We start from the raw sequence: 13,915 nt of genomic DNA, 5'->3' as shown, positions 1-13,915 counted from the left end.
ACTACCAATCTTACAAGATCAATAGACTAATTAGTATAATTACATCAGTTCCCAGGGAAGAACTATTAAAAGAACAAACCACTGCAACAAAATAATATAACACCAATAGTTGTACATAAAGTTTACACCACTCTAAGACATTATTAATAATCTACACAGATACTGGGCAAGAACATTGTATTTTTTCAGGCATAGGGTATTGGATCCATATTTGCATACAAGCAGCCACGCAATATGAAATAGACTCTCACAAGAAACAAGAAATAACAGGACAATGAGGCCAACATAGGAAACAAGCCCCCATAACAAACCCAGATGTGTACTTTGCCCCAACTTGTATATTAGCAGCACCATCCCAATGAACACAAGCTTAAAGGTATCTTTTCATGGTCTTCCACTGAAGTGATACATGCCATCATTTGCTGGCAACTTATTTATTTTTTTAATTTATTAAATTTGGTTGTTGCCCATCTTGCTGCAAGGCAACTCTGGACAGCTTATAACATCAAAATAAACCTATAAATATATATATTAATATATTGCAAATAGTAACAGGTGCCTTAGGTACAATGACCTGTACCTGCATAACTGACCTTTTCCTCTTCCTTTATCCTGCCTACTTCTCCCCAACTTAAACCCTATCTCAGTCTAGCCATTCTATGCATATAGAATTAAGTGAACTGCAATTGACAAACGCTTGTGCCTTTTAATAAAATAACCGAGTTGGAAGGAACCTTGGAGGTCTTCTAGTCCAACCTCCTGGTCAAGCAGGAGATCCTATATCATTTCAGACAAATGGATGTCCAGTGTCTTCTTAAAAGCCTTCAGTGATGGAGCAGTCACAACTTCTGAAAGCAAGCTATTCCACTGGTTGATTGTTCTGACTCTCAGGAAAATTCTCCTTAGTTCTAGGTTGCTTCTCTCTCTTCAGTTTCTATCCATTGCTTATTGTCTTGTCTTCTGGTGCTTTAGAAAATAGGTAGACCCACTACATGATACAATTTGATAGAATAAAACGGAATTTGTTAATTGGAAAAGGTGCTCTGTAGATGCCTTCTGATTTCTTTTTCATTCCTAACTAGAAAACATTCCAGAGATATGATCTTCAACTTCCGGAATTCTCAAGTTTCATAGCCATAGCTGAGAATGTTGGGCATTGACATCTGTTGCAGAAGGCTCTTTTTAGGAAAATCAGGAGGTACAGCTTTGATGGATATAGTATTGTGGTGAGGTGCCATCCAACTGTCCTTGAAACTGCAGAAAATCATATTCAACTGGCATGAGAGTTGGTGTTCCTACTGCCAGTCTCTAACTAAGCCTCTGTTCTTCTATTGATAATAACTGCCAGCCAGTTGACTTCCATCCAAAGTAATAGGTGACAAAACCTAATAGGTTGTAGGCAACTTTTAGTTAACCTTGGTCACTGTTGAAATAAATGGCATTTGTATAAATCAGGACAACTTAACTTTTCTTAATTGCTTCTGTATACATAAAAAAAATACAAAACTCAGAAATAAAAATAAACAAAAGAAACAAGAACATATTTTAAAAGGTATTTTTTAAAAAACTCAGGTTTTTTTATCACGGTATTCATCTTTGATCATAAGGAATTAATACTGGCAGGTCTTTCTATTACAATAATGAATAGCCAATTCATAAGTAAAATAAGAATAATCCACAATTAAAAATTAGATGGATACTGTCTTCATATTATAAACATTTAAATTTAAAAATAAAATAAACATAAAATAAAAAGTATTATTTTTAATTGCTCATTTTAAAAATGTACATTTGGAAATACTGGAAAAATATTTCAATATTGTTAGCAATTCAAGAGTTTCAGATGCTGCCTTCACAAACCAAATCGTGAAGACAAATGATGTCACAGTTGCATATTGTGCTTTCTTACAATGATAAACAACTGATATTTTGTTTACATTTACATTTACATTTACATTTATAAGACTGTCTCTTACATTTACATTTACATTTATAAGATATGATATAAGACTGTCTCAACAATGTCTCATTCTTAGGCTGTAGATGAGATGTAGGCAAGATTGTAGGGCAATGGCAGGAAAAAAGTTACCAGTCTATGTTTGGGCACAATTTGGTGCAAGTGAGAAAAGTCTCTATGAGTTAAGAAATACAACATTCTCCATAGTCAGAATAATGTGTTTTAAAATGTGAAACAAAATGAAACTTAGTTAAGAAACAAACAAACAAAAAAACCAGTAAATGAACTTTATTAGAAACATCTTAGAATATACTGCCTTCTTTAAATGAAACTATTCTCTCATTTTTCCAGGAGATGGAGCTGTGGATTTTAAATTGTAGGCTGGAATTTATAAGAAGAGACACTAGGCACATCCTACACCCAAGTTTCTTTCTCACAGACATTTTAAAAAGAAAAATGCTACTGCATAATTTTAATGTCAGCTGAAAGGTGTCCATTTCTGCACTTAACAGTAGGGATGGTAGACTAAAAATAAGCAGATAATCTCTAAATATTTTAAAACAAAAGCATGTTATTTCCATTGTGTATTATCTTCGGGATGTTTGTGAGTCTGTGTGTGAATGAACTTGTGTGGAGAGAGAGAGAGAGAGAGAGAGAGAGTGGGGGGGGGGAAAGAGCGAGCATAGTTCAGTATATAAATGGAGAACGTTCACTCAGTACCTTCCTTTATGTTTACCAACACATGGCCAATGTATACCTTTCTCTGTAAATAGAAATAGAATAGAATAGAATAGAGCAGAATTGAATTGAATTGAATTGAATTTTTTATTGGCCATAAAAGGAATACAATACAAGGAATTTGTCTTGGTGCATATGCTCTCATTGTACATAAAATATACCTTAATCAAGATACAACACTTACACTTAATGATAGTCACAGGCTACAATTATATATTACAGAGAAGATGATGATAAATACAGAAGAGGAAAAGCTGTAGGAGAAAGTCCAAAAAAGGGAAAACATTTTGTGAGGCATCCCATTTATAAGCCCTTGTCAAACGTAGCCATCTGGGAACTTCACCTATTGTGAATTTCTACCTGAACTAGTGTATTTTGGTATATGAGTGATCTGCAGAATGCCCTTAAACTTGATCCTTGTATTGTCGTTGCTTTAAAGGAGGGGCAGAAGTTGTACATAAATACGTCTGATAATAGTTTGAAGATGAAAATATTTCGTCCTGTCTGTCGGTTCTGATTTTCCTGATCTCTGTCAGGTTGCCTCTATCGCTTTGTTCCGGTCATCCCGGGCACACAAAGGGAGCCATGAGACTTTTTCTCGGATCTGGAAGCCATCCGGAATCACACAGCTTCCGAAAGGAACATCAACCCAGTAAACTTTTCAGCGGATCTTGTTTCTGGATGACTTTATAGGCTTGCTTGTCTTTCTGGGCGTGGATTTGTGCTCGATGGGGGCGGGAAATGCGAATTAGCTTAAAGCCAGGGAGTCATTTTTGACTGCTGAAATGCTTTTACAAAAAAATCGTGTCCAGAATTTTAGTTTTCTATCTACTTGAGAATTGCTCTGCCGTCGAATCTCTTTCCCATGTTGACACCGTGATTTTGAAGCTTGAATAAGGGAAGGTTGGTTTTAACGGGCCGGGATCAGATCTTCAGGATCACATAGATGTAATCCATTTAGAGAGGCAAATAAAAAGGGAGTCCCTTAGCCACACAACTTTTGGGCTCTCCCTTTCCTGTGGTGACTTTCCTTGTGGGTCCTTTTGCAACTTCTCTTCTGCGTCCCCAAGACGCCGATGAGCAAAGGCCATTGGCTATGTATTTTATTTGAAACGTACATCAAAGTGACCGAAAGCAATCCGGACAAGGCAAAATGGGGGAAAGGGACAGCGGGAGAAAAGCGCGCCAGAACATTTATCTGGCGCTGTCAGTCATTTTCTCAGTGTCATACTCTGAATTCTCCGTGCTCTGCTGGGAAGATCTTTGATCCCTATTCTTGTATCCTCTTTCTCAGGACGGGGAAGAATGCTGATGATTTCTATCACCTTCCTCGTCAGCTTTCGCCCCAAGTAGCATTTGGCTACAGGCTCTACTGAAGACAGACAAAGTTGATAGGGATGGGTCCCAAAGGGCTCCAAAGTTGATGGGGAGAGCCCTAACGGATCCCAAAGTTGATGGGTGGGTGGGTTCATTGAAGGTTTCTCTTTCCTCCCTGCTGCTTTTCTGTCTCTGTGTAAACAGACAAAAGGACCGCTGTTTCTGGCCCCAATCCAATTCTAGACCTTATTGTAGTTTAAGCTGCCCAGAAATCAATTACTCTCGTGTCAATGCACTTGTTTCTTTGGCTTCTGTGAAAGGTGGATCCAGATCCTAAGGCAGTTGATTCAGATATGCAAAATTAATTCTTCCCAAGAAAATGGATAAAAGAGCTCAGTATTAATCCCAACTGACTTTGGGTCAGGTCAAAATGTGTCAGCTTTTGATCCCCAAGGTATTGTAGTTAGTATAATCTGCAGGAAGAAGGAGATTAAGTTGCGTCTGATTGAAAACTGAAATTAAATCTCAGTGTTTTACTTAAAGCCCAACTAAGTAAACTCACAGATTTAGATATCAAACACTCTAACCTTAAGTGTACTTGGAAATAAGACTGAAGATCTGGCTAGTTTTAGATATGCTAATTATCTTCAGATATCAGTTGTACTTCTGCAAGCAAATGTGATTAAACTAGGAATGCCACATTTCATTTAAGCTGTTGAAAAAGGAATGGAGATTCAGATAATTGCCAGATGAAATAAATTTCTCTTAGATTTGGCCTTTTCTCTTCTTTTTCTAGCATTTATTTTGTTAGTTGTGGATATGTCAAAGAAATTATGAATGTTTTTCAAATTATGTAGAGATCTTTGAATAGATCCTGTTGCTCTGAAGTACTTTAATCTTTATAAAATATGCTATGCTATTGTATTATGGCTACTCATATATTCATGGGAGATTGTATAGATGAGAAGGAGGAGTTCTAGACTATTGGTAATATGTGGTAATGTTTTAGTTTTATGTTATCATTAGATAAACTCAACTATCTGATACTATTGTGAAACTGTGAAGAGAACATTGTGATCTTAGTCTAAACCTGCAGCAGTTGAAACAATTTATTGAACTGTTATGAGGTGTTTCTAGATTATCACTTAACCTGCAGTAAATCTGGAGATCATAAGTTCTAGTCGCCCTTTAGGCATGAGGGCAAGTGGGAGACCTTGGGCCAGTCACCCTCTCTCTCAGCCCTATAAGGAAGAAAATGGCAAGCCACTATCTGATAATCTTACTAGCCCAAGCACCAGAAGTTAAGAAACTTCTTAACCAGAAGTTAAGAAAACTAGCCCAAGCACCAGAAGTTAAGATTGGCTCTAAGGTAACAAAATAAATAATATGTCTTGATTTCAAAAAATAAATTTCCTTCCTTCCTTCCTTCCTTCCTTCCTTCCTTCCTTCCTTCCTTCCTTCCTTCCTTCCTTCCTTCCTTCCTTCCTTCCTCCCCCTCCCTTCCCTCTCCCTCTCTTGCTAAGAATTACAGTAATTCAGGGTATGAACTTTTCATTGGAATAACCTACAGGTCTCTGATACACATATTGATATCAGAGATCAGATATCAGTACCAGTTGAGATTCCTGTCTTTCACTAATCAGATACTCTTTTAGTGACACACCATATAGGGGCCTGTTTATATTGAATTAGAGCCTAAATGCTGCCTGTAAATCTGTAAAGGTCAACCTTCCCCACACATCTCACGCCCAACCTCAGTGGCTTCCTTTTAGCCATGCCTAACGTCAGGGCAGACCAGAGAGTCTGGGGAGTGTCTAGGGAGATACTTTGCAAGTCTTGAGTTGAATTTCCTGCTTTTGTAAAGCTACATAATTCTCCCAGCCTCGCCTGCCCGCCACAGTTGCAAATTGAAGTACCGCCCCGCAGTCTAGGAAAGTTCACCGGCAGTTTACATTTCTTCGATGTAATGATCAAGTTGCTTGATTTGTTAGAGGCTTCCCTTGTTCGCCCTAAAGACTCAGTGGCTCTCAGTCGAGGTAATGAAAAAGTAGGCATTTGATTTCGGCAATGACGCGGGGCTGAGTTACATTAAGTCAGGTAACGAGACGTTGGGCAGATGTGTTTTCATTGCACCATAAGTGAAACGCAGTTTTAAAAGCCTGACAACTTCCCAGAAGCAATCAGCAAAAGTTTACGACTGCATAAACCACAAAGACCCTTCCTCGGGTATTTTTTATAAGCCCCGCATTTAAACCATCTATAAATTCTACCGACTTCCAAACTAAACTTGGTGGCGACTATTAAACAGTTTCATATATGATTGAATTGAGGACCATATAATGTTCCTGGGGAATGGGTTGAGCAGAGAAGTTTCCGAAAACTTGAAGGTTTGATGGGAGGCAGGACGAGCGGGTATTGCCAAACGGAGAGGCGGTTGTCGGGGTTGGGAAGGCAGAGTCGGACAGATAATTGAGGGAATGGAAGGTAGGAAGAGGGAATTCCGTGTGTTTGAGGAGGAAGTCCCTTAAGGGAAGGACCAATGGGGAGAAATCTGGGAGATATCTTCTCCCGCAAATCTCATTATTTAAGAGGTGTCCTTGCCTTCTCCATTTGAACAGATCCACCTGTCCAAACGGTGAACCAGCGTCAATCACTCATTTCCTTGTACTATTTCCTACACGGAAATTCATGAACCTCCCTTCCCTTTTCAGAGGTGGTTCCCCAGCAAAGTGCTCCTCTACCAAAATCAAGTCGCAAAAGCAACCACGATCCTTGTATGCGTGTTGGGGTGGTGTAGGGTGCAGGGAACAAAACCTCAGTTTTAGGATCCTAGTGAAAAGGGAGTGGTTTTCTAAGAAACCCCAATGGACGGAGACAGCCGAATAGGATTCGGGGCCATTGCGGGGCCATGGAAGTGCGGTTTACGCTACAAGAGAAGCAGAAAGCTTTTTGATAAGTTTATCCTGTTCCTTATTCAAGGTAAGGCTTCAATAGCGACTCTCATGTTCACGGGGTCTGAACTAGAGGAAAAGCTCTGTCCTCAGTTGCTGCAAGCGAGGGAGGTTTTATTGGTGCTTGGCTTCTTCTCCTCTTCCAGGTGAAAAATCCAGACAGAGTCGGCTGTCGCCTGCTCCTGTTCTTTGCTAAAACAAGACACCCAACTTTCTCATGCTGCCATTCAAAAGCGAGGTTCTGTGGCAAACCTCATTTGTGAATCTATTACAGAGATTAATAGATTATTTCTTCTTTTTCAACTAATTCTCAGTGGGGAAATTTAACCATATGGTAAGGGGAGAATTAGAATTTCATCACATTAGAGCAAAATGTAATGAAAAGAGTCCAACACCTGGGGCCAACTGAGAAAGACACAGTTAAAGGTTTTTTTTTTTTAATGAAACCAGAGAAACTGAACATCATAACCTTTGGTTATTTTATCACATAAGATCTGATAAAAGCATTAGAAATATTTTTCGGTGATGTCATAAAATGTGTGAGAAAAGAGCAAATCTTGCCACTGTCCTCCTTTAAAGAAAGAGCATAAAATAAAAACAAAAGTGGTTTGTGTTCCATGGAGGGGATCAGATGGGTACACGCTAAATATAAGAGTTGGCTCCAAGACTTTATTGTTCCACACCAGCCACTCAGAAAGAGTGCAGCGTCACAGAAGATAATAAAGATATAAATCTTAAAATAAAGTAAACATTTCATTTCGCACACAGGGTTCCAAAGAACATTTAGATGCAACTTTTTCCTAAAATGAAAGAAACCCCACCCTTTAAAAATAAGAGCTAGGTAGAAAGTCACCCTAATAATACACCTATAACTTCGGAGCTAGGTGACAGAATTGGTTCCACAGCCCTTAAAGCCTGAGGTTTGAAGGGTGAGAGAGTGTCTACTAAATTAGGATTTAAGAATAAATTTGGCTGCCCTCCAAGTTCTCGTTGGTTAGAAAGCGATTTGAAAGTTGTGGGCGGGAGGAGCTGGAGGGGATCCACTCCCCCATTAATTAAAAGCTTAACTATTAATTGTCCGCTCCGTATAGAAAAGAGAGAGAGAGAGTGCGATGATTTTGGGAGAGGGTGAAAAAAGTGTGTGTGGGGGGGGAAGAATTTTGAGGAAAAGATGGAAACGTCTTGCCCAAGAGGGAGCGAGAGAAACGCGCTTGAAGTGAACCTCAGCGAGATCAGTGGGTTGAGTTCAAGGTGAAGTCGGATGACAAGCAAGCAGGTCCTCCTCCTTTGCCAGAGAGCGGAGCGGGGCGTGAAGAAGGTTGGCGCGGCCGAACGTCAGTCTGGCGACGGCACAAAGTTCGCTGAAGTCCACTGGCAGCCAGTCTTCGTGGGTAGGTGGGCGGAGGGGGAAGTGTGCAGCAAGCTCTTCCCCCCACCCCCCGACCCCCCTCTTTTTTTCCCCTTCCTCCCTTTACCCCGCTATCGCCGCCCCGTAATTTGCTGAAGGAGGGAAAGAACATCCTCCTTCGCCCCGCACACGGGCTTTTAAGTGTGCTCATTGAGGAGTGAAAGTCGCCACACCTGTCAGGCTGTAAAGGCAGTTGTTGGCTTCCTAATAGGACCCAACGCCTTGCAAACATATGCGTTAAGCTGTGCCCACAGATGGCAGGGAGAATAATGGAGCAGGAGCCTTTTATAAAGCGCGAGCTGCCGCCTGTCTTCTTCTTCTACTCCTCCTCCTCCTCCTCCTCCTGCTCCAGACCGGTGTGAAATGCAAACTCTCCAGACTCAGGGCCAAGCCTAGCGCCTGGGCTCGTTTGTTACCGTTTTAATCCTATTAATTAAAACGTTAACCTGATTGGGTAGAAAGCTCTGTCCCAACAGGCGAGGCTTCTTCATAATAACCTTCTCCGCGAGATAATGAGGTAAAAGACTTCCCCCGTCTGTGGTGGCGGCAGTTAGCAGCAGCAGCGGTGGCGGCGGCAGCAACAGCAACAGCGGGAGTACTAGCAGTCGCCGCCGCCTTTAGCGAGCAAGAGAAGCGAGCGCTCCGGCTCTCTTTCTTCTTTCCCCCCCTTCTCTCTCACTTGATGGGTCCGGGAAATCTCCCGAAGGTGAATCCGAGCAAGAGAAAAGGTGCCGAGAGCCCGCCGGCAGCTCACAATGCCTTAGCCCCGCGCGGGCTGGTGGTGGGAGAGAAGCGCTGAGAGCAAGCGAGGCGGCGAGCGAGACAGACGCTCACCGAGGGGAAGAGAAAGAACGCGCGCCAAAGCGGCCTGCCTCCGAGACACTGGAAGAGCGGGGAGAAGAAGGTGACAGGGGCAGCAGAACGAGGAGCCGCGCTCCCGGGGAGAGGATCTCGACCCAGGCAAGCCCCCGACCCGGGGCGTTAAAGGACCAGAGCGGGGGAGGGGGCGCAGGAGAGGGAGGAGTTGGAGGAGGGGAACCCGCCGGTCGGGACTATGGAGAGGGCGCTAAACCTCCCTTCAGACGAAGACTTATTCCACAAGAGCTTCAGCGCCTCGGCCAAGAGAATGGAGTCTGCCTTCCGTTCACCCCCGGGGCTCGACCTGGCCGCCCACCAGCAACAGCCGCGCGACTCGCGGCAAGCGCCGTCCCCGCTGAGCTGCTACGAGCCGGCTGACTCCGAGGTGCTGCTGAGGGAAAGCGCGGCCGGGGCGCTGGTGGCCGGGGACCCGCTGGGCGGCTCGGTCTGCGTCAAGTATGGGCAGAGCACGACCAGCCGCAGCTCGGTAGCCGAGAGCAGCGGCGGCGAGCAAAGCCCGGACGACGACAGCGACGGGCGCTGCGAGTTGCTCCTGCGGGGCCCCGGCGGAGGTAGCGGCTCCGGAGTCGTCGTCAGCTCTGGGGGCGCCCTACTCAAGGCGCCGGAGGGCGGCGCCTGCTCCAATAGCCACCACGGCGGCGGCGGCGGCAAGAAGTCCAAGGAGCAGAAGGCGCTGCGGCTCAACATCAACGCCCGCGAGCGGAGGCGCATGCACGACCTGAACGACGCGCTGGACGAGCTGAGGGCCGTCATCCCTTATGCCCACAGCCCCTCGGTGCGGAAGCTCTCCAAGATCGCCACGCTTCTCCTGGCCAAGAACTATATCCTGATGCAAGCGCAGGCCCTCGATGAGATGCGCCGCCTCGTCGCTTATCTCAACCAGGGCCAGGCGATTTCGGCGGCCTCGCTGCCCTCTTCAGCGGCGGCCGCGGCGGCCGCAGCGGCTGCTTTGCACCCGGCTCTCGGGGCCTATGAGCAAGCGGCGGCAGGCTATCCTTTTAGTGCCGGCCTGCCGCCCGCCGCCTCTTGCCCGGAAAAATGTGCCATTTTCAACAGCGTCTCGTCCAGTCTCTGCAAACAGTGCACGGAGAAGCCTTAAAAGAGAGACGAACTTCTGTCCGATCCCTTCGTCGTCCGTTAAAGTACTTCCTTGGCCGGACTTTGCTGCAGCCGCCTTTAGGGGGGATGGTCATGGGGTTCATGTGGGGAGTTAAGCGCAACCGAGACCTCAGCGAAGTTTAACACCCACGGTCGCTTTTTTTTTTTGCTCGAGGAGGTGTATGGGGGGCGGGAGGGTGAAATGTGATCACGGAGAACTCGGAGATTGGGAGAAAATCTGTATGCCACATGTTTCTTTAAGACTTCCAACTTTGGGGAACTTTTGCTATCGGCAACCAAGGTTTGGAAGATTGCTCGGTTGGGCTTCAGCAAGGGAAACAGGTGGCAGAAAGCGAACTGGATTGTAAACTCAGACAAATCAAGAAGGGCACTTAAAAGGGTTTTTTTTTAATGTTACTTTATTTCATTGCTTCTGAGCCAGAGAACATGCAAACTTGAAATGTAGACTTCCTGAAATTAGATATGTGCAAAAATTGCTCTGAAATTCCTTGTTTTTATTTGTTCTGAACTTTTGAGCCTGTGAAAATGAGCAGAGTTTTGGCAGAGTGTTTACTTAAGATGTAAAAACTGTTCACATGGCTGAAGTGTTGCAAGTTGATTATTATTTTTGAAGATGTGCACCTTGTTTCTTTTCACTTTGCAATGCTATCTGTACCAGAACACATATTTATTTCAGTGATCTTTTCATGACAATATTCACCCTGTGTTCAAAGTTACGTGTGCTTTTGACTTTTCAAATGCTTCTTAAAAATCTCATTAACTTAAACTTTGTGCCAAGTGTTTAAAACATTTGATTTGCCAAGGATGTTTGAACCAGAAATCTTGATGTATCCAAACTGCTGAGGTTTATGAAAGGTCATCTGGATTTTTAAGTTGCATCATCCCTGTATTTATAAATTGAGCTTTAATAAATTGCTTCAGTCCAAAAATGAGGGGAGAAGTGTTTTCTTAATTGCTGAATGAACTGGACTGTGGTGACTAAACAAACTTTTTGCAACATGCAAAAAATGGTTTAATTACTTACTATCACCATAAGGCACCAGGCAATAGTTCTTGCCAAGGATATGCCAAAGAAAGCTTTTCCATGTGGCTGTGTTTGATTTTTCAGAATAAAACTAGGTGTTTGTTTTTTTAATGTAGAAGTTATTTTAGGTGAAAGTAGACATTTCAGTGTTTATAAGAAGGGTTACATATATTTTACCTTCAGAATGATAGAAATTGGAAAAGTAAAGGAGTGTTTACCTCAAAAATATATCTGAATATTAATACTATAGATTTGTTTTCTCATACAGTTCAAACCTATTGACACTGAAGTGCATGAATTTTAAACTGATTAATTCAGTTAAATGAAACCCAATGTTCCTCTTAATATATCCACATTTATTTGTAGGTGCTCCACTGATTCTAGTATCCCCCCCCCCCCTTTGGTTAAGCATGTTTGGCATTGTAGGATGAAAAATAACTGTGTCAACCAAACAGACTGATCAGTAACTAGGGTTTTATTTAAGCAATTTTGTTTCCAACTGTAAAAATTCCGATGAACTGGATGAAACGTTTAATTTAGACCTGGGCCTAAATCTAACTCTCTCTCTGTTTACATTTATAATATGATTTGTGGCTAGGACAAATAGTGGGATTTGAACAGTTGTTGGACAGAACTGGTTCATAAATACAGATCTTAATAAGAACAGTCTCCGAAAACCTTTATCATCTTTGCTTCAGCTCTGGAATCTTTGAAACTTGTTATTTCCAGCTACTTCCTATAATCCAAATTTGATCTGTCAGTTTTGGATAGGCAAAACGAATGCTGTGAAAGCTCCTTGGCAGGTCATGGACCTATAAAGAGTGATCTACATGAAAATAGGTCAGTAAGAGGACGGCAGTGATGTATGGTCCGTTGTATGTACATATCTATGTCAGAAAAATAGTTTTTATTAAAATATTTTGAACAAATCTTCATCCCACTTTCATTTGTAAGAGGAGTGGTGGAAAAAGGACAAGCCCCCCGCAATTCTTCGCCTGTTTGCTTTGTTCAGATAACCGCAAAAAAGGCCACAGACTCGTTAAGAAGAGCAAAGCGCCAAGCTACCTTTACTCTGCAACCTGTACTTAGAAGGTGAGGAAAGGCTGCGTGCTGGTGAGCCTTCACCCTGGCTTCCTGGACGAGAAAAGGTTGTGCTCTAACAAGGACTGCTGGAGGGAAACCTCCGTTTTGTCTATAGGACTGTGCTCCGGAAAAGTTCTGGACTCTCACGCTAAGGTGGACATACTTAGCAAAACTTTAGAAAGTACCGCAGGCCTGTGGCTTTCCGTGACCTATCGAATCCCAGGATCCGATCAGATCCACCTTTCCCCAGGGAAGCGTGCCAGCCCATTCGACTAGGAGGATGAACGTTTCTCACGTGCCCACGCGCCTGCGGTCCCAAGATGTTCTGGGGGAGCGGGCTCGTCTGCCACCGTCAGTGTCTACCTCGCCTGGGTCAGCATTCATACCTCCCTCCAGCCTTCTTCCTGCGAATGCCCTCAAAGGCTCCAGGGGATGGAGGGGGAGGAAGGAATACCAGATAAAGATTTTCTGCTCCACTTCTCATTTTAAAAAAAGATTAATTAATCAGAACCTGTAACTTTTCAGGAATAATAACTGTATAGTGGAGTGAAGGTAGCCAGACAAGGGTGAGCAACTCACCCTTAGGCGTCAGGAGAAACCGTCTCTCAATATTTACCAGACAAAGCCTGGGTGCGTCTGATTATGATTATTAAAACAATTTCCATGACGATGTCTAATATTATGTTAATTTGAAAACAACTGTGTATGAAAACTGTCGACTATAATACCTAAATTCATTTAATGAAACACGTCGTTAAGGCAATTAGACCTCCTGGATGTGATTAAGGGACATAATTACGACACTGTTCTGCGCCGTAATTGGGTGTCTTTAATCAAGGGGTAAAGTGATCAGCAGAACAGCCATTAGTTTGTATTGTTCTGGTCCTGCTGTCCATCATCCTGATTAGGAATCAAACGCAGCCGAAAGCCTGCTTGTACCTTCCACCACCAGACATACCCACACATGACAGACGTAGGCAGATTTAAAATCTTCTGGATTCCCCCCTGCAGGAAAAGCCTGCCGTCAAAGTCGAGCAGACCCCTCGATTCTAACTGGGGGGGAAATGTCGCGAAAGGCTAAAGAAAGGGCAAAACTGGGAAGAGGGGAGCGGGCAGGAAACATTTAGCAAATAGCATCTTGTTCAAGCCAAAAGATTCCGTAAAAGCTGCTTTTGCAGTTTCTCCTTACAGCTCTTTTTGGTACAGCTATTCTCTTTCGGAAGTTGCCTCACTTCAGAACCAAGGTTTGGGGGTTAGAAACGGGTGGTGTTATCAGTTTTAGGAAGCAACTTTCTTCTCTCACAATATGCGGGAACAAAAGTAACCGTAGCTGTACCGGACCACGAGCTTTCCTTAGATTACGGCTCCGCTGAGTTTAGATTGTGAGGACCAGAAGAGTCTCTTAAGGCTTGAGCCTTTCTTTTTTTTCCGGGATGCTG

General features: G+C 43.3%; 1 protein-coding gene across 1 annotated transcript; it reads left to right on the top strand.

Annotated features, from left to right (window-relative positions):
• The first annotated feature begins 9,327 nt into the window (after positions 1-9,327).
• Positions 9,328-10,349, top strand: BHLHE22 (basic helix-loop-helix family member e22). The gene has a single exon (XM_058179172.1). It carries the CDS (start codon positions 9,426-9,428, stop codon positions 10,347-10,349), a length of 924 nt encoding a protein of 307 aa, XP_058035155.1. The 5' UTR covers positions 9,328-9,425.
• Positions 10,350-13,915: the final 3,566 nt, after the last annotated feature.

This window comes from Ahaetulla prasina, chromosome 3 (genome assembly GCF_028640845.1).
Source record: "Ahaetulla prasina isolate Xishuangbanna chromosome 3, ASM2864084v1, whole genome shotgun sequence".
In the NCBI taxonomy this organism is placed as follows: Eukaryota; Metazoa; Chordata; class Lepidosauria; order Squamata; family Colubridae; genus Ahaetulla; species Ahaetulla prasina.
The sequence above is the reverse complement of the archived record's forward strand: the minus strand, read 5'-3'. Positions and strand labels throughout refer to the sequence as shown.

Bases quoted from the DNA above. Each gene is read 5' to 3' on its own strand.
- BHLHE22 (XM_058179172.1), top strand. From the start codon at position 9,426: ATGGAGAGGGCGCTAAACCTCCCTTCAGACGAAGACTTATTCCACAAG.